This window comes from Vidua chalybeata, chromosome 1, assembly GCF_026979565.1.
Source record: "Vidua chalybeata isolate OUT-0048 chromosome 1, bVidCha1 merged haplotype, whole genome shotgun sequence".
In the NCBI taxonomy this organism is placed as follows: Eukaryota; Metazoa; Chordata; class Aves; order Passeriformes; family Viduidae; genus Vidua; species Vidua chalybeata.
Genome location: NC_071530.1, coordinates 20511295 through 20532225, shown reverse-complemented (window position 1 = coordinate 20532225; position 20931 = coordinate 20511295). Strand labels below are relative to the sequence as shown.

General features: G+C 43.2%; 2 protein-coding genes across 5 annotated transcripts in view; one reads left to right on the top strand and one right to left on the bottom strand.

The window, feature by feature from the left end:
• TRDMT1 (tRNA aspartic acid methyltransferase 1) overlaps positions 1 to 3095 on the bottom strand; it is a 41529-nt gene extending 38434 nt beyond the window's left edge. Inside the window, exons 1-2 of one of the 4 annotated variants that reach the window (XM_053966994.1) lie at positions 1843 to 3095; positions 1609 to 1719 (exon numbers count right to left, since the gene is read on the bottom strand). The gene's annotated coding sequence lies outside the window, so the exon portion shown is untranslated. Of the gene's footprint in view, positions 1 to 1608 lie in introns of all 4 variants that reach the window. The other 3 variants (XM_053966977.1, XM_053966968.1, XM_053966985.1) reach the window with 3 other exon arrangements.
• A 23-nt stretch (positions 3096 to 3118) lies between these two features.
• VIM (vimentin) lies at positions 3119 to 11608 on the top strand. The gene is made up of 9 exons (XM_053966914.1): positions 3119 to 3735; positions 3898 to 3958; positions 7850 to 7945; positions 8086 to 8247; positions 8756 to 8881; positions 9602 to 9822; positions 9915 to 9958; positions 10373 to 10458; positions 10976 to 11608. Exons 1-9 carry the CDS (start codon positions 3194 to 3196, stop codon positions 11015 to 11017), a joined length of 1380 nt encoding a protein of 459 aa, XP_053822889.1. The 5' UTR covers positions 3119 to 3193; the 3' UTR covers positions 11018 to 11608.
• Positions 11609 to 20931: the final 9323 nt, after the last annotated feature.

Here is a 20931-nt window from a genome sequence, read left to right as displayed (position 1 = left end):
CAACAGATATTTTTGCAAGGAAATAATAGAAATTCTGTTATATGGACTTTTTAATTTTTAGTACAACTGATATGCAGTATAAAGCCTTTCAGGCACCCGTACCTTCTCTCTATGCATATCCACTTTCTCCATTAATGAAAATTACACACAGTACAGGTGCTTTTTTGCTAAATTTCTAGGACTTGATTCCATATTTCATTCTTGGCAGTAAACCAATACATAATTATGTGGGGGGAAAAAAAGGCCACAAAAAAAAAGGCCTAAAAGAAAAATTCAGTGTGAACTGAAACTCTTGTGAGTTAAAAATAGCTGTTTGATTTTTCAAGAGTGCCATTGGCTTAGCTCTGACCTACTTCTGTAGAGGTGATGCTTTGGGTTGACCAGGCAGCTACATGACTGTGCGCTGGAATTGCAAGGGAAGGCATTGCAGTAAACAGCACAGAAGACAGCCAGTAGTTTATGAATAATCCCCAACGTGGTGCTGAGTGATGCTCTTAGCTGTCTGTTCTTCATGTCAGAAGTGGTCAAGATCTCCATCAGCCACTGCCTCTGAGAGTCCATAGCATTTCCCATTAAACTAGACATTACTGTGATTTCATTTCCATTCAAAGTACACTCTCAGTGATGTTTATGGCTACACTGAGACAGAGTCTCTTCTGAGAAGGACAGTAGAGATCTTTATGCATTTCAAGGGGACATGTTTTAACCCCCTTGGGAGTTTGTAATGCAAATGTGAGTTAAATTTATTACAGTTTACAAGAAACAGCTTCTTCCATTTGTACATCTGTGTAAGTTCCAACCAGCAAAATGCACTTAAAGGTTTACTGTAGTCCCAACAGCCAACAATATCTGAACATTTCATAGTAAGACACAGAAATGAGGCAGGTAGCCAAGAGCACATATGCAGCAGTGACATAAACATATGGAAATTACACTTGAAACATGAAGTGGGTGGGTCATATTTACTAAAACAAATACGTTGGATTTTAGAGGCAAAACATTTTCTGAATGAGGATGATTCTTGCATATGTGTGCCATTTAAAGTTTTGTGAAGTATAAGTTGTGCTCTGTTAGGAAAAACAGATGGGACACCAGTACACCTTTAAAAAACAACAGTCTATCAAAACTATCAGTATTTCTGAGTACATCATCTTTAATCCATGTTGGTTATGTGCTGTTTTGCTTTTTGCCTACAAGTATGTACTTCTGTGCCAGGAGTCTCAAAGGCTTACAGCTCAAACTTGATGGCTTAAATAGAACTCTGAGAGGGCTGGGCAGCACAACAGCATCCAGGCTGGGCTTTTGGAACCCTTAGCCTCAGGAATGCTGTGTGACCTCTGCCTCTTATTCAGTGGGTGAATGGAATAAGCTGTAGCCCAGGACTTATACTGCAAGCACTTCAGTAGCTCAACCTTGTCAGCTTCCTTTGCTTGACTAAGCTTCAGTGAACAAAAGAAATTAAAACCTCAAGGACTTACATTTAGATACAAACCACATTCCTGCACTTCTGATTGCCAACAGAATGAAAGCAAAGCAGAATTTCCTTCAAAAAACCAAGATCTTTAATAAAATACATTAGTTTACATTCTTCCTTGTAAAGTACATTACCTGAAGTACAATAGTTGACTACTGTGAATTGGGATGTGAAGATTACCTTTTTCTCTACCCACTGTTCATCAGAACTTCCAGTGAAGATATTTCTTCCTGCAGGACTGCAAGCTAAAATGAATCAAAAATCAATGGTAGTTTTGCATCCCCTAAGTGCTGATGCAATACATTACAGATAATGTCTGCAATGTATCACACACTTCCCGTGGCAGAGAAAAAAAAGATGTCCCTTACCTGATGCATCAGTGCAGAATTTCAGAATGTGAGTCGTGCTTTGGCAACTCAAGTTTAAAGTTATCTAAATGGCAGAGATTCTGTCATCTTCCTTAAGCAATCTCTGCATTCATGCTGAAACAATCTGCTTCTACTCAAAGTTTTTCTCTGTTAACTTTTATGCCATTGCTATTACCCTGTACTACCAACATCACTCTTTTCCATTGCTGGTAATCCCATTTTGATAGTAAAATTGCTCTGAAAACACTGGGATTTTTGTCTTGCCTTTTATTTTACACATGTATTTGCAGATCATAGTTAATGAATAATTATAATTTTGCCGGCTGCTCTCCTAAGACTCTGACGATACGCCTACCAAAATGAATAGCAAAGTCTATTGGGTACAAAAGTGGAGAAACAAACCTTTGTTAAAATCAAGTCTGCTACTATCCTAGTTATTTTCCAGGAGCAAGATCCTGAATGCAGCAATTTCAAAAATGTCCTATCCACACACACACAAAAAAAAAAAAAAAAAAAAAAAAAAAAAAAAACAAACAAACAAACAAACAAACAAATTATTCCTGGGACCATTGTTACAAAAACGGCAGAATTAAGCCTTAGGCATGTAACTGCTTAGCCAGCTAGAAGGAAAACATATTTAACATGTAAAGTTCATGTCTTAATCATGGGAGCTGAGATTGCTATCATGGGAGGCAGCTAAAGAAAACACATCATTTTTCTGGTTGTTTATTTTGAACACTTGGTAGCCCTTTGTAATAGTTTGCATAATTTTTCCCTGATCTTACTCTTTCAGAAAGCTCAAAAGAAAACGAAAGCTCTTAGAAAGATATCTAGATAAATGTACATCATACCATAGAGGGGTTTTAATAAGTTACTCGGAGTATTTTGCCAGGCCTGCGCCAACCCCTTCTTGCAGCCACCACGCTTACTCTGGAGAGGGACAACGAGATGAGAGGGGGAAACCCAGCGCCCATTTCCGCGACGCCGAAGATGCCGCTGCTGACACCGCGTCCTCCCCGGGCGCGCCGTGGTTCCCCGCACCCCCTGTGTGGGACACCGCCCTGCCACGTCCCGCAGCCCCGGCGGAAACCTGCCAGCCTCCGGGGACTCAGCCACTGCGCAAGCTGCCGCCCACCATCCGCGCCCCGCCGGCCGAGCCGCCCCGCTCGCCGCCTTTGTGTCCGCGGCCGCCGCCCCTTCCCCGCGGGCGGGGCGGAGCGGGGCGGACCCGGCGGGGCGGGTTCGCGGCGCCCATAAGAAGGGGCCCTGGCCACGGCCACCGCCCTTCTTCGCCACACACCCTGGTCGTCCCGCTCCGTTCCCGGATTACAAAGCCCTCACCGCCGTCGCTATGAGCATCAGCACGAAAAACTCCTCGTACCGGCGCATGTTCGGCGGGGGCAGCCGCCCCAGCACCGGTACCCGCTACATCACGTCCAGCAGCCGGTACTCGCTGGGCAGCGCCCTGCGGCCCAGCAGTGCCCGGTACGTGTCCGCCTCGCCCGGCGGCGTGTACGCCAGCAAGACGACGTCGGTGCGGCTGCGGAGCAGCATGCCGCCCATGCGGCTCCACGACTCCGTGGATTTCTCCCTGGCCGACGCCATCAACACGGAGTTCAAGGCGAACCGCACCAACGAGAAGGTTGAGCTGCAGGAGCTTAATGATCGCTTCGCCAACTACATCGACAAGGTGCGCTTTTTGGAGCAGCAAAACAAGATCTTGCTGGCCGAGCTGGAGCAGCTCAAGGGCAAGGGCACGTCCCGCCTGGGCGACCTCTACGAGGAGGAGATGCGGGAGCTGCGGCGACAGGTGGACCAGCTCACCAACGACAAGGCACGAGTGGAAGTGGAGCGGGACAACCTCGCCGACGACATCATGCGGCTGCGGGAGAAGTGAGTGTGCCTGGGGAAGGCGGGTTCGGGCTGCCGCTGCCTCCCGGCTGCTCTGTCCCTTGGCGCGGAGGCAGCCCCTGAGCATCCCGAGCAGGCGGGAGGCTGGGCGGGGGGATTTGGGGGATCCCCACTCCCTCTTCACCGCCGTCTTGCCCCTTCCAGGTTGCAAGAGGAGATGCTTCAGAGGGAGGAGGCCGAGAACACCCTGCAGTCCTTCAGACAGGTTAGCGGTCGTGGAGGAGGGAGGGGCCCGAGGAGGTGGTGGCTGTGCCTGGGGCGAAGGGTGGGAGTGCCGGAGTTCGCTTTCCTTGCACAAAGAGGTTCCGTCAGTTCTCACGCAAGCCCTCCGTGTTTTCTTTAGGGGGATGCTGCAGTCTGAGGGGAGGGGAGGTAAACTATTGTCCTGCTTTATCCAAGTCTAGCCCGTTTTACAAAAAACACCCCAACGTGGAATCACTTTCCGATCCAATAAAAGCGAAAGGGGGCCATCTGCTCACTTGGCTGAAGGGTATTAATGGTTTCTATGGGATTCACCGTGGAATGCAGATACAGGCATTATGGCAAGTGTGGTGGCAGCAGATTGAAATAATAGATCCCTTTGTGTTGGAGGGGAGGGTGCAGTGGGCTGCATTCTTACTAAATGTGTAATGGTATGGGACTATTTCTAGGGAAATGCGTCCATTATGGGCCAGTTTTTGTACAAAACAGAACTCCTTTTTGATGAATCACTGGTCAGTGCATTACTGGGCAACAGTTTCAAATTTAAGGTTTTTCATGTGGGTGTTTTCTGCTGACAAGAAGTACGCAATATGTTCCTTGGGGCGAGGTCACAGGATTGAGTTTGCCTCCTCTGGGTGTCCATGAAGAACGTGGAACTTAATCCTTTATAAAACAAAGATGCTAACCTAGGAAACAAGTTGTGTTAGAGTTTAGTCTTTGTAGGATGCTGTGATGTTATCCAGTTAAAGTAAATCTACGTGACAACCAGAAACAACTGTGCAAACAGTGTTCTAAAATTCTTAAGCTCAAGTTTTCACTTGTGCAAAACCAGCTTTCAACTTAGATTAAGCCTTGTTTGGACTAAGATATTTAGGAATGTGCCTTCTCAAAACAAGGTCTCTTCCCTAAAACTCCTGGTGTAAAACAGCATTGCTAGCATTCTTTCAGACTGGAAGTGACTGCCCTTATCACCAGGCAGCTGGGTACAGGCTGACTTTGTTCCAGAGCTCTTCATAGGCATTAACAGAAGTCACTGTTCAGGAAATCAGCACTTGATTGTTAGTGTTTCCCTGGGAAAGGCTTTTGACTGCAGTATATTTACAGTCCTTGAAGGAGAGCAGGTGTGTTCAAGAGATAGCGTGGGGAAACTGAAACACCTACTCCCATTCAGAGCTTGGGAATTCACTCTCCATTGGTATTCTGGGGACAGAAGTTTTAAACAGTCTGAGATACTGCCTTAATTTAAGCTTCTGGGTTTTTTTTTTTTGTTTTTTTCAGTGCTAAGGCAATTTAATGTAGTGTGAAGTTCTATGAAGGAGCAGTGAACTTAAGTTCTAGAGAGTCTCATCTACTCTGATTCATTGCTGAATTCAGTTGAAGGATCAATTGTCTTAAGGTTGGCTTTTACATGATCTTTCATATTTAATTGGTGCACTTTAGGCATGTCTGTATTTCAATCCAGTTGAATCTTATGAAGGCTCTGGGCTTCAAAGTGGGCTTGGCTTGGTGTCCATACCCCACACTCATTGTCCAGCTCTTCTGTGCCTTTGGAAAGGGGTCACTCAGGAGCTCAGCCTCCAGCAGATGTGTGCATGGAGGACAGTCAGAATTGGATCCATTTAACCTCATAAGCTGTAGCTTGTGCATAAGAAATGCACATCATTGTCTATGGACTCTACACTAAATGCACTCATGACATAACTGGTGCATACTGGTGTGCTTGATTTGAACATCAGTCATACCTAATTTTTCCTTACTGGCAAGGATGGAGTTAACATGTAGATTTTGAAGCCTAAATCTGTTTCAGTGCAAGTTTTGTTCTTCTGAAAGTGAAATTAAATTCACAAAACACTGAAGCTGAAATATCCTGTTGAGCTTTCCATTTTAAAACAATGCACAGCTTTCTATTATATTTTTCCACTGGGAAGTTGTATAGATTTGGATCACTTCAGCAGGTGTTTTGCTGTTCTGATGTATCATCAAAGATACTTCTTACTTGATGGAGCTTTACTTTTTACTTGATGGAGCAGTTGTGTACTTCAGTATTTTGTGCTGAGGGATGTACTGCATAAAGTATATGTGAAAGTTCAGTGAGGACTTTCTTTTGGGGCAGGACAAGCATCATAGTGAGAAAGTTACTGCAGCTTTGCCAGCTAGTCTAGCAGCAAGATCCTGATCCAAGATAGATCCTGAACCTGTGACAAGCCTAGCAGGTCAGGTCCTGGCTAACATGAGGTTTGTCTAAAGTAAACATGGATGCTCAACCCTGCAAACTGTGTGGCTTGCATTGAAGAATCTCCTGGGATAAAATCAGCGTGTACTCCAACTATGTGTATATATGACTTGTACTTGTTTGTTCAGACTACAAGTAGCCAATTCATTTACGTGGTTCTCCACACATCTGGGAACTACTGAAACACTGAATCTTAGTGATAGGAAATACAAAAATGATAGCATATGGTAAAGTACATACCACATATTGTGTCTTCAGTTTAAATTGCTTTCAATTTACTATAGGGTCCTAAAATCCTGTAGCTATTCAATTGTTATTAAAAAAATAGCCTTCAGGGTGAAGATTTCTGCAAAATCCTCTAGAAAATCTTTGGATGTCTGGCCAATTATGTAAACATATTGGGTCATAGCCATGTAATTTTATGCCAGAATGATCATTAGGGGTTTTGAGGGGAGGAGAACAAATTAATTAGGAAATTCTTTCCCTGGACTGAAAAACAGAGCTGATATGAACTGTGGGTATAAAACTGGAATTGATAGAAAAGTTATGGAATTATATATGAAAGGGGTATTTTGCTGGATAAAGTAAACAAAATAATTCTTTTGGAGCAAGGACCTTACCCCCAGAGTAGGAGTGATCCAAGGAAAGGCTTTCTAGGAGTCTAAAGAAAACATTCCTTATTTCAAAGATGCCATAATAAAGAGAGCTGCTGATTAGCAATGCTTATGCTTTGGGCAATCCAAAATAGCTTTAGAGTAAGCTGTGAGAACCTGATACGTTAATACCCTGTGAGCACAAGCATGTGGCTGTGTATGTAACTAGTGTGAAAGGAACAATCTCCCACTTTGCAAACTAAATGCCTTACACATTCAAAATATAAGAAGTTGCCAATCAATGTTTAGTTTTATGTTTTTGAACTAATTCAAGTTGTTCTCTTATAACATTCATGACGTGTGTTCTGTTATGCTCTAAATGAATTTTTGCAGTTGATTAAGACTATCTCTGTCCAGCAAAAGGTGGAGCCTTTGCCAGCAACTGCGAGGGTGTAGGCAATGATGAGTAGCTCAGTTTGTGTTTATGCTCACACCTTCTTTTTCTCAAGGGAGATCTGTTGACCTGCATTGTGAATACTGCAGTTCTTATACATACCTCACCAGCTTTACAAGTATACTTCAGAAGTGTGGTCTGTGGACCTAAGGGACTCTGTGCTTGTTCACCAAGGAGTCCATAAGTTAAGCCCAATGATAGGCCTGACAGCACATGTGTTGCACTTTTAAGCCCCACTGAAAAGAGTGGAAGTTTGCAAAGTGCAACTCGTTGTCAGTGTAGTCAAGCTAGAAGCACTTACTGCAGACTTCTGACTCAAGTACTTGAAGGATTTACACCTGCTATGAACTGTGTGCTCTTGATCATGCTTAGCAGCATGTCAGCAAAGCCATAATCAACATACGTGGTATAGTTTTTAAAATCACAATAAAGGTGCATATCTAAGGTTTAAGGCTAAGGTAGGAGGTGGCAAAAAAGTTTTTTACAGCTTTTGATTTCCTGTTGTCTTGCCAAAAAGCTCAGATGTAGCATCAGTCTGTATGCTGCTGAACTTGCTGTAAGAGACTTCTCTACATCAGCTTTGTAAGCTTATGAATTGTTCTTCTCTCTGGTCAGGATGTTGACAATGCCTCTCTGGCACGTCTTGATCTTGAGCGCAAAGTTGAGTCCCTGCAAGAGGAGATTGTGTTCTTGAAGAAACTTCATGATGAGGTAAGCTGAGAGATGAGGTCTGTGTTTAGATGCAGACTGTCTAGCAAGGAAGCTCTTTGCTGGTTCTGTCCCAGAGTCCCCACCTGTGTATCATCTGAGTGCTTTTGTGCAATAATGTTGAGTGTCTGCTTCTCTCTAAGGAAATCCGAGAACTGCAGGCCCAACTCCAGGAACAGCACATCCAAATTGATATGGATGTTTCTAAGCCTGATCTTACTGCTGCCCTGCGTGATGTTCGCCAACAGTATGAAAGTGTTGCTGCTAAGAATCTTCAGGAAGCTGAAGAGTGGTACAAGTCCAAAGTAAGTAAAATGCATCAGGCGTTGGAACTAATTCTGTTTAATTAGTTTCAATTAAACTTGGGTGTAGCACTTGCTGTTCCCTCTGTCTCTCTAATGGACATGAACATAACCATGACACAAAGTCTTTTTTTAAATCTTAGTCTGGGAAGGGTACAAATGAAAACATTTTGTGCCATAACTACAGCAGCAAAGTAATGGGTGCACGCTTGGGAGTCTTTCCTGTGCTTGTACCTGAAAGCAGATGTTGGATGAAGTACTGGAGAAATTAGTGAAAAAATAGTGAAAAGATGGGAAATGTACAGGACAGGAAAACAAGTATGAAAGTTAGCTATGAATTCTAATATAACATATAGAAATAGAGAGGCACTTTAAGAGTAATACTAATATTTAAGCATATCAGGTGCTAGCCCTTGTAATACCTTCAGTTGTCCTCAACTGCTGTGTCCACAGAAGGTCTGTTTCACCATTTCTGTTGAAGTATTATGCTAACCAGACCGGGGTTTTCCAGTTTGCAGATCTCTCTGAAGCTGCTAACAGGAACAACGATGCCCTGCGCCAGGCCAAGCAGGAAGCCAATGAGTACCGCAGACAGATCCAGTCTCTCACCTGCGAAGTCGATGCTCTTAAGGGAAGCGTAAGTAGAAGACAGCAGTTGTTATTCTTCATTGCAGCTTTAAGCACTGCATTGCAGTTTAATTGTTCATTTGGGTGTGAATGCAGGTAATCTGCCAAGCAATACAGCAGTATATTAATACTATTTGAAAAGGATGCTGTGGGCTCAATTTGTGTGTATGCACAACAGTGCACTGCCTAGATTGATACACTGAATCAGTCTTACTTAAGCTGTATACATTAAGTTCATTCTCTTGCTATAATATTCACTGTTTATTTAGCACTTTATGAAAGTGTTTATGCCTTGTCTGTCAGGTACCTATAAAGTTATAAAAAAACCCTGGAGGAGCAGTGAAAGGTGCAAATTTTGCTGTTGCTAAAACATGACTGCTTTAAAGACAGGCTTGGAATGGATGTAACAGTGTTTGGCACACCTGCAAATCTCCTCTACTAAGGACTGCCTGAATGCTGACTTGAGCTGCATGTGTTGGGCTTACTGTGAAGGATGGCTTTGCCACCTGGCACAACAAATATGTGGCACACCTCAGATCATGCTGCAGAATAACTGTCCTTGAATTTGCAAAGGGAAGATAAGGAGATGACAAATTTGGGACATAATCTGGGCATTTTCAGAAAGGATGCTAATGTAACACAATTTTCCTTCTTTAAAATGTTGAGGGTCTCGAGGGTGGGGAAGAGCCACTGAACTGCAGCAGTGCTTGATTTCACTGTTCTCTTCCAGAATGAGTCCCTGGAGCGCCAAATGCGTGAAATGGAGGAGAATTTTGCTGTTGAAGCTGCTAACTACCAAGACACTATTGGACGTCTGCAGGATGAGATTCAGAACATGAAGGAAGAAATGGCTCGCCATCTCCGCGAGTACCAGGACCTGCTGAATGTAAAGATGGCTCTTGATATTGAAATTGCCACCTACAGAAAACTGCTGGAGGGTGAAGAGAGCAGGTAATCACATGTAAACACTTTCCTAAAGCCAGAAATTACTAGAAGATACTTTATACCCATACCTGATTTTATCAATTTCTTTTTCCCTTCAGGATTAACATGCCTATTCCAACCTTTGCTGCTTTGAACCTGAGAGGTAAGCTGTTTCTGCTACTTCAGTTTAGGCAGTTGCTCTATCATTAGCATGAGGGCTCTGGATAGTTCCTTTTATGCTGGTTTTTGAACTTGTATAAGTGCAGTTGTTGTGAATACTCTTCTTGGATGCAACTACAGCATTTGCAACTACTTAACCTTGGATGGTAGCAGCTCTTTTGTTCCTGGACACATTTTAAAATATTGGTACATAGCAAATAATTAGTTTGGATACCTGCTGAAAGTGCTTTAAGGGGCACAGAGAAAAAAATGTAGAAGACCTGGCTTATTCAGAGCAGGAGACTTCTTTGTATACTAAATTGGGATTCTGAAAGTAGACACTAAAATGTGTTACACCTCATTTCTTTGAGGAGGCACTTCATCTAGACTATTGGTAATAATACATCTTCTTCTGCAGAAACCAACATTGAGTCTCAGCCAATGGTTGACACTCACTCAAAGAGAACACTTCTAATTAAGACCGTCGAAACTAGAGATGGACAGGTTGGTGGTAACTTTAATTTTATTTCTATCACAGCTGGTAACCTTTAAATTCTTAAGTTTGCCTACTGCTTACTGCAGCTTGTATGTGGTAGTAAGTATTGAGTAGAACAGCAACTGGCATTCCAAGCTGTGTGAACATACAAGTATAGCAAACAGGTTTCTCTGGAAAAAAAACCCAAAATTCATCTGATAGTGAAACTTAAAGTTGGTGACTGTTACCTGTGTATTGATTATTTAAGTTCAGCTGAGTTAGCAAATTCTCAATAGATTTCTTTAGGAAAACATGTGACAGTAAACAGAGATACTTTATTCACTTAGGATAAGATGCTGTTGTTGGTGTAAGTAAATAAAACTTGAATGGTTTTTGTATGCTATTTACAAACTAGAATTTCTCATAAGTGAGAGCTGATGCCCACTTGTCTACATTTTGGAAGTGGATGTTCCACTTCTAGCTCTTAAAAAACCCACAAAAATCTTCCTACTAAAACTTAATGCAAGTGTTTCTGTTTTTTATTAGGTTATTAATGAAACTTCCCAGCATCATGATGACTTAGAGTAAAGCTGAAGTGAAGATTCATACTTACTAAAGGAGAAATTCTTACCAGCAAGATTGAAAAAGTCCATGTCTTAAAGGAAGAAACAGCTTTCAAGTGCCTTTCTGCAGTTTTTCCATGAGCGCAAGATGATTATGCTAGGAAATAGGTCTTAGATCTTGCAAACTGACTCTCCCTGAAGGATTAGAGTTTACAATGGAGTCTAGTTTACAAATAGCAATATCTTGTGCTGCAATACTGTTTTTAAGTATCTGAATTCAATAAAACTGCTTTTTCCAGCACAGTATGAGCAACCTGTCGCTACTTCAATAAATCTTTGGAAAATGGCTCTTGATGTGTTCTAATTTGTTAAACTTCATGATTTTCTGGAAAGCCATAACAATATAATGCTGGAATTATTATACGGTTGACATCTTTAGTACTGGCTGTGTGGAATGCTGTTTTTTCAGTTTAACTAGATAAACTGTCTTACTTATTTACTGCTTAGGTTTTGGAACCAATTAAAATGGATTATAACTGGCAGATGCATAATGTATTATGATATCACTTGAATAAAATATGATACTTCAAGCTAATAAATATTAATCTTTCTTCCATATACTAGTTAATGCAATTACTAAATGTCAGAATGCCTAAAGAACCTTGAAACTTGCCTTTAAAAAATGTAGTACTTACGTAGCAGAGAAATAGTTCGTGTGAGCCCTTATCTCAGACAGCACCTTGCAAAGTTAACAGCTGACTTGGTGCATTAACTTATTTTTCCAGGAAAAACTAGTTCCCAAAGGCTTGTTGGTATTACAGAAGCTACATGAAGGCTTTGGCTGGAGTGGGGGTTAGGAGAGACTAACAGCCCTTTTGCTGACAATTCCAGTATTTAAACCCCTTTTAAAACAGGAGAGCCACCATGCTTGGTGTTCTCTGCTGAGCATCAATGTAAATGCAGCAGAATGGGAACAAGGAAGTTCCACTCTGCCTTGCCACAGTCTTCCAGGACGCAATAGTGGAAGTTGATGTCCTCTCTGAACACTTAAGTTTTCTGCAGAGCAACATACTTTTCAAATTTAAAGACAATAAAGACCTACAGCAGAGCCCCATGAAAGTAGCTACTGTGTTCTTCATTACTTCTGCAAAGTATTCTTCCTGTAAGCTTTTACTGAGGTATAGATTTTTTGGAATGAGGAACTGCAAACTGAAATTTTTCAGTTAATATAATAGCATTCAGGGTAAGGGTAAAACTTCCATTTTGTACAGATATGGTAGCATTTGGGAATTGATTTCTAAGAAAAACTTACTGTTACCTTCATCTGATAGGGATGAAAACAATTTACTCCTTTTCCATCCTTTTCCTTATCTTTGTTCAAGCATGTGACTAACTGGATGCAGTGTAGGAATTGGAGGGGGGGTGGGGGCAGTAGGAGGCTGCTTTTCTCATCCCAGTTGCAGGCAGCACCAGGTTAGGAGTCCTGCAACCAGGATACTAGAGAGGTGGACACTGCTTGGGGTGTGCTGAAACCCTCTGTGGCTCCATGTGCTGCCCAAGAGAAAAGTCCTGCAGCTGGTCCAGCGTTTGTTCTGGTGACTCCCTTCATGTGAAAAGGGACAGAAGTGACACTGAGGAGAGTGCCTGGACCCAAGCCTCAGCCACAGCTTTTGCCTCAGCAAAGCAGAACAGATTCAACCTGGTCCACCATATGGTAGGTAGGATAGTCTCACTAGAAACTGAGAGTGAACCCAGCCTTTTTCATGTTGCAGAGATTACAGACACCAGGTTTTCTACTACCTTTCAACATCCAGACTACTTAAAAAAAGCACAGATGAGCTTTCATGGGAAGTATTTTCTGTGATAATAACAGCTCTGGGCATGTGTAATATCTAATTTTGAGCACTTTATAGGTATGAGTGTCAACAACTTTTCAGGACAAGTGGAATGATGTGAAGGCTGATGTCCTGCCTGCTGCAGACTACTTCAGTCTTTCTCTGGATCTAGTCACTGAAAAAGTTAAGCCAATGCTAAATATAATTTCTTGTCCCTAAAGCAATGTCAGAGTCCTGGCTGGTGGCATCTGGCAGTCTATGGGTAGGGGATGGTGGGCACCCTTGGTGGCTGTGGGCAGAGGCCCACAGCACAGTGTTCTTTTTGAAATACACATTGATGTCTGGAGTTAGTCTTTCAGATATTGCTTCCACTCTGCCACCAGCTACCTGGCTCAGTGTTTTCTCTTGTCTTTAATTATTTCACTCAGTAGATGAAAGAAGTGCCTGTATCAAGCACTGACTGCAGCAAAGGAGTTATTCCTGGCTCTTCAGTGTTTAGGGTTACTCAGAACACAGAGAAGCATGTGGCAGAGCTCTCAGTCCTGGGAATAAATAGAAAAATAAATAAAAATAAATAAACCTAGTTCCTAAGGGGATAAGAAAATTACAGGAAACCTCAAAAATCTGCACCCCTGTGAAAGCAAGAGCACCCTCATGGTGGAAATGAGAGTGGACAGTGGCTGTGTAAACTTCTCAGTGTTTGATCTAGGGGCACCAGCTTTATGCTCATATATAATTACTGAAAGCTGCTTAGTGCTGAGCCAGCAGCTGACCTCAGAACTGTATTTCACATCCTAATAACTGCAGGCAGCAGCTACACCAAGTGGGGCAGCCCCCATCGATGGCCAGGCACTTGTCCTGCCCTCCAGCGAGCCCCACAAAGCTGCTCCCATGAGCTTACATAGGGAGGGCCTCCAAATATGTAAGCTGTTCCCACAGCAAATAATAATAATCCTCTAGATGGCTGAGAATCCTCATATTTAGTTTGTTTTACCTCACGTAGCTAGAACCTTGTTTTCCTTTTCTTTTTTTTTTTTTAATAATCTTGCAAAACACAGAAACTGTTAGCAGAGACTCCATAGTCCAAGCCCCTGGGAACATGTAGCTAATGCAGTTCTGCCATCCAGTCAGTCTGCTTTAGTACACAGCAAATCCACTTTTCCCTCCCTCCCTCCCTCTTTCTGTTTATTTTTCTTTTTCCCTCTCCTCTCCTCTCCTCTCCTCTCCTCTCCTCTCCTCTCCTCTCCTCTCCTCTCCTCTCCTCTCCTCTCCTCTCCTCTCCTCTCCTCTCCTCTCCTCTCCTCTCCTCTCCTCTCCTCTCCTCTCCTCTCCTCTCCTCTCCTCTCCTCTCTCCTCTCCTCTCCTCTCCTCTCCTCTCCTCTCCTCTCCTCTCCTCTCCTCTCCTCTCCTCTCCTCTCCTCTCCTCTCCTCTCCTCTCCTCTCCTCTCCTCTCCATTGTTGAACACACTTACCTGGCTCACAGAGAGCTCGCAGTTCTGCCCCAGCCAAAGGCTCTGGCCTTCTCTCTTCCCCTCCCTGTGGCAGCTCCTTTCAGTTGTTACATCAGTAAATGAATCTGGTGCTTTCACTGATGCCACACTGTGCTGTGGGCATCTGCTGGTGGGAGCATCTGCATTTTTTTTAAGTGCTGGGCCTCAGACTGCAGGCTGCTGCCCCACAGACTGACAGCGGTCTGGCAAAGCCACAAAAGCATCTGAGGAACTTTCAGAAAACTGCTGATAGGAAACCACTCATCCCAGCCCGTTGGGAAACTTCCCAACTGGGGTTTGGGCCAAATCCCACCAGTCCAGGCCCAACACCAGTGATTAGAACACTTCCAGGGCTCACATTCAAAGTCCTGTCTGCAGGTGCAAGGTCCCACGTGTAACTGGGCACTTCGAGACTGGTCTGTTTTCCCATTAGTCAGTCATTTAAACATATCCTGTAAGTTCTCATCACCTTCAGGTACCCATGGAGCATGGACACTTGTGGATGACATCCCAGGAGCCAATGGTGCGTGGAGATCATGTCCTGCTGGAGCACACCTGGTGTTGGGAGGGACCTGCTCCTGGCCAGGACTTGTTTATGCCAACTGCTGGAAGGGAAGGCATCCACAGGATATAAATTCCCATGTTTGGAGAGGATGAACAGTTGAGTGGCTGGATAGAGAATCTTGCTGGTGCCCTAACAAGTATTGGAGATTTTAATTCTAAAATCCTTCCACAGGGAAAGTCTGGATATTGCCAAAAGTTTTAAAGTAATTTCCACAGAATAGACTGTTCTAAGAGATGCTTACTTGAGTGCAGTTACCCATGCAGAACTAAGAAGTGCCCAAAAAAAAATACATCTTCAGTCTTCATTTGGTCTCTTCATGCTCATGCATAATCCTGTGGATTTGAGTTTCAAGTTCATGGACCTTGTCTTATTGAGTGCACACACCCAGCAGCACTTCATGTATCACTACTGCTCACTGCTGAAGCATTTCAGATCTCCTGCATTTGTGTTTCCTGAGTTTATCTGCTTCCAAGAGTCTGAATTTTTAATTTTCTCTAGAGTACCCTCTGCTGTTCTTCATGGTCCTTTGCAACACCCCTGTAGGAAGTGAGGTATTGTGAGCCCTGTTTGAAACATAGAGCCATGGAGCACAGCAGTCAAGATCAGAAGTGGAAGCCAATCTCAGGCTAGGAAGGTGTTTAGCACTGTGTATTTTAAGGCACTTACTGATTCAGGTCCAGGTATTTTTCCAGTCTAGATTGCAGATTAAGTCCCCACACAATGAAGTTCACACATTATGGGGTACTGATGTAAAGCACAATTCAAGTGAAATTCTCAGCTTCATTCAGGAAAGCTATAGAACAAACAGGGAAAAATCTGTGTCCCCAGAAGTGTAGAATACCTTAGTGTGAGACTCTTTGCCTGTCTGCAGCATATCAGACATTTCACGTTCCCTCCATCTGCACTGAGGGCAGCAGTGCTCTGGCTAACACAGCCCCTCCCAACCCACTCCAAGGCCATTCCCTAGGCCCACGAGCTGGCCAGAGGGAAATGCTGCTTGTGGGCTTCCATCCAAAGCAGCCACATTGCTTCTGGAAAGGGCAAGTCCAAAGCAGCCACATCTCTGCACAGTGGTGTGTCACAGTTTCCCTACGAACGCCTCAGCCTGACATTTTGGGCCGGTTTCTTTTCCAGAGATGTATTGCAGCTGTCTCCCTGTGGTGGGTGACGTGAACTGCAGGCAAGGACAGCCTGCAGGGAGCTTTTCCTCTGGCTGGGGGCTCCTTGCCTGCAGTGAGTGGCACACGGTGGATGGTATGGCTGCAAAGGGAGAGGTGATGCTTTCTCCAAGAACTGCCCTGCAGTTATTCTCTGCTACTGTCAGTGAGACAGGAAGATGTCTCAGACTTGACAGACAGCATATAAATAAATTTTCAGGATGTAGAAGTGTGGTGGGTTGAACTCAGTCAGCAGCCAAGTGCCTACAGAAATGCTTGTTTGTCCTTGTCACTTCCAGTGAGACGTGGGATAAAAAAAAGGAAAAACCAAAGTAAGAAAATTGGTGAGTGGAGATTAATAGGTGAAGAAAAAAGTGGGGGAAAACTCCAGGAAAAATAAAGGCAATCATACATTATGCCCCACGGCCGGACGGAGGCCCACCTGGTCTCTGAACAATAACCACCTTGGAAGCCTTCTTCTTCCTTTATTTCAGTCTTTATTGCTGATGATCGAGCTGATTGAACATGTCATTGTACGGTACGGTGTTCTGGTTTGAAAGCAAAACCAGTGAGAGACTCCAAGTCAGAAATACAATTTATTAGGAAAAGGGAAAAGAAACAAAACACATGCAGTAATGCAGAAGAAAAACCACTGACAGACTCAGAATACAACCTGACACTCCTTTGGCCAGCGCCTTGATAGCAGTCCAAATTGGAGTGGCTGCAGTCCTCCTGGAGTGGCAGATGTGGTTCTGTTGGAGCAGTGGTCCTGTAGAAGGGTGTAGTCTTCCTCTGAAGGTCCAGTGGAAAGTCCCAACTGTTCCTCTTGGAAACCTGTGGAAAGGCTGACTGCTCAGTCCCAAACCCAGGATGAATCTAGGTGGGGATGCTTAGCTCCTCCCCACTGGGCGGAACATCTCACAATGGGCTGATGTCATTCTGAGTAATGCGGTGGGTTCTTGATCACCTGTTAAACAGAAACGGCTCCTGGAGGGAGTTATCTCTGAGTCAGTGGCCAGACATTGATGGGCCCATTAAGGAGATAAGGAAAACTGCCCACAGAAGACAACTACTACACAGATGGCAATAGAAAACATCTTGTTTCTCAGTCTGGGACATACGGAATATCCTGTTGGCCGATTCAGGTAATTTGTCCCAACCGTGCTCCTTCCCAGTGTCTTTCCTACCCTCAGCCAGACTTGTTGATGGGTCATAGTGGGAAACAGAGAAAGCTTTGATGCCTTACAAGCACTGTTCAGTCAAAACATGAGTACACCATCAACACTGTTTTAGTCACACATCCTAAGCACAGCACCTCCAGGGGTGCTGTGAAGATAGTGAACTCCATCTGGGCCAGACTCAATCAAGAATCTTGCAGAAATTCAGATGGGAGTGTATGTTTTCATACCTAGCAGTGGGGTAGAGGCGATACACAAGATCTGAGAATGACCCAGATTCAAATTCCATGTTTTCCAAATTAAGGGGAGTGTTTGAAGCCCAGATCTGCCAACTTAAGACACCTTATAGAGTTTATGGGTGTCCAAGAAATGTATGAGCTAGAAGATCTCTGCCCTTTTATACAATCAGCTTTATAATACATAGAAAAGTGAGTAATATGGGGAGGTTTTGCTGTCTGAAGCACTCCATGTGCAGACCAGGTTTCCATTCCCATCTCTAGCTGTTGTTTAAATACTGCAAACATAACTTGGCTCCCATCTACTGTAAACCGTTACAATCATATTTTGAAAGGTTATTTTGCAAATTGGAGATGTTAATTGCAAACATACTTTCAGCTTCAGCAGTCCTTCTTTGATGATGCTTGCTGGAGTGCATGACAGGTTTGCTGCTCGACTTTTCCTCTCAGCTCTTAGTGCTCTACAGCTGGGTGGCTGTGGACGTGGGTTTCTGTACCACACAAAGTACTTTCTCTGATACTTTAGGCTAAAAAATACTGGACTGTGATTTAGGAGGGGTCTGGAGTGGGAAATTCTTGCATTGATAGGGTATGCGTCTATCATGGCCAAATCCTGTTCAGTATTCAGTTACTCTCAAAATAAAAAATCTTTTTCTTATATGTTAACAGAATTTCTTGGTTTTCATTTCATGCCCATTGCCTCTAGCCCTTCTCCTGGACACCACTGAGGAGAGCCTGGCTTTGTCTTTGGTATTCCTACCACCAGGTATTTATGTGATGTAAATTGATGTGATCCCCCTGAGCCTCTTGTTCTCCAGGCCAAAGAGTCACAGCTCTCTCAGCCTCCTCTACTCGTATTTCAGGTGCTCCAAACTCTTAATTGTCCTCATGGCCCTTGGCTCAGCTTGTTCCTGTACATCCATCTCTCTCTTGTACAGGGAGAATTGGACATGGCACTGCAGAGAGTCTCACCAGGGCTGTGCAGAAGGGAAGGATCACCTCTTCCAGAAAATTTAACTTCATCGTATCAAATTATACCGACTAGTCATATAAAGGATCCATAGAAAGTGGTGGCCTGGCAGATGATGGGGAAGTAGAGTCCAGAGCTCTGCAACAACATAAGAAAAGACATTTGGGGTCAGGCCAGTGATCTACCTGGCCTCCTACAGAGCTTTCTGGAAAAAAGGGCACAAGAAACAGGGCTCCAATTCCTGGAACAGCCTTTATTTTAAAGCAAAGAGACATTCAGGGGCTTTTTGAGCTTTATCCAGGCCATTGATGAAGTTGTCTGACTTGATTTAAGTAGTTCTATATTTTTAGCTTCTAACGGAGTGTGTTTCATAATATGACAGTATACCAGGGAAGAACATTGCCTTTTGATTATTTTATCTTTATTGTCTGATCATTTTGTTGACTTTCCAAGAATTCTTGTGTTATGAAACCTGGTAAATAATCATCCTCTGCTCAATCCCCTCCATGTTATCCCTCATTTGACAGATTTCCCTTCCCTGCAAGTGTTCAAGGACAGGTTGGATGGGGCTCTGACCACCTGGTCTAGTGATAGGAGTCCCTACCCACAGCAGAGAGGTTGAAACTAGATGATCTTTAAGGTCCCTTCCAACCCAAAACATTCTGTGTGTCTATGATTTTCTACTTGCTCTCCTCCAGCATATTTGCATGTTTCAACATCTATAGCGCCTCTCATCAGGAAGTCATCCTGTAACCATAATAATCTTCATCACTCTACTCCTCATTCTAGTTCTGCTATGATCTATTTAAAACAAGGTGACTAAGAACATGTGATCTTCAAAACATGTGCATTGGAGTAGTACAGAGTGACATAATGAGAACTCCTGTTTTGTGCTCAAAGTAAGTAAAAATATCCTAGCTACTTTTTTGATCACTGCTCAGTACCGGGCTGATGTTTTCAGAATGTTATCCAAAGTGACTCAAAGATCTGTTTCCTAAGGACAAACAGCTATGAGTTATTTTTCCCCCTACTTTGGCGTCACTGACATTAAATTTTCATTCCCCATTTGATCACCCAGTTATCTAGGAACACAATACCCTTCTGCGTCTTTGAGCTCAGCATTAACATTGATTGTCCTTTTTTCTTTTGTCAATCTACCTTGGCTAGGTCCCTGGGGAATGTATTGAATGGTAAAGTCCAATCTACGAATACCTGTGGCAGGGCACTGACAGATTCCTTCCACAGTTAAGGCTCTCCATTATTTCTGTCATTTCTGCCCTCTAGCTTAAAACTGGGAGAACATAACCTTTGTGTCTCCTAGAAATCTGAAGTTACATAAAATTTTTTGACAAAATCTTCCATCTGGACCATCCTTATGCACGAAGTTTGTATAATCCTACAGATGTTTCCACCACATCCATGAAGTGTGACTTCCCTGGGAAAAAATGTGTGTGGAATCCTGCCCAGCACAGCTGCTCTCACAGTTCCTCCTGATCTTTCCAAGTAAAAACATTATTGCTCTCTAGATTTCAGCATCGCCCTGTTAGCCTCTTTTTGAGAGTCTGAAGTTATACCAACTATTGTCTATTCCTCTGACACCAGATGCATTGCAGTTCACAAATTAGCAGTTTTATGCTGAGTTGCTGCAGAGCTGCTTGATAGTTGCCATTCTGCCTTCTTCTTACTTGTCAATGTATTGATTTGTTTAAAAACCTTTTCAGTTTGAGATTGTTCTTCATCTGTCTCAGGGGGCTCCTTCACCTTTTACTTAATGAGCTGCATTCATCTAAGTTTTTACTTATTTTTGCTGAGTAATCATTCTACTTCTTGACTATCTCACTTGAAGCTGCACTGAATTTCTGGCAGACATGATGGTTTGGATGTGCCAGAAAGTGGTTTTTATTAGCAACTTGCCACTTGAACAGGTACGTGGTCCATATCATTAGAGATCTACTTTTCAACTGCCAGATTTTCCTGGGTTTCCCATTTAGACATTACTTCTGTCAGAGTCTAGTAGTTCCTTTCACTGTCCTTTTAAACTTGGGTGGTGGTTTTTTGTGGTTTTTTTTTTCCTTTTCCTTTTCCTTTTCCTTTTCCTTTTCCTTTTCCTTTTCCTTTTCCTTTTCCTTTTCCTTTTCCTTTCTGGAAGGCTTTTCAGCATGATGATGGGCAGTTCTCAGTTTAATATGGTGTCATGGTTTAACTTTAGCTGGTAACTAAGTGTCATACAGTTGCTTGCTCCCTGCCCCCTCAGCCCTGGTGGGATGAGGAGAAGAATCAGATAAAGTAAAACCCAGGAACTGAGATAAGAGCAGTTTAATAATTTAGATAATGTATAAACTATTACTACTACTAATAATAATAATTACAGCAAAAAGGAAGATTACAAAAAGAGAGAGGAATAAAACCCAAGAGAAAAAAGTGATGTGCAACACAATTTCTCACTACCTGCTGACTGATGCCCCAGTCCATCCCTGAGCTGAGCTCTGCTCTCTAGGTCAACTCCCC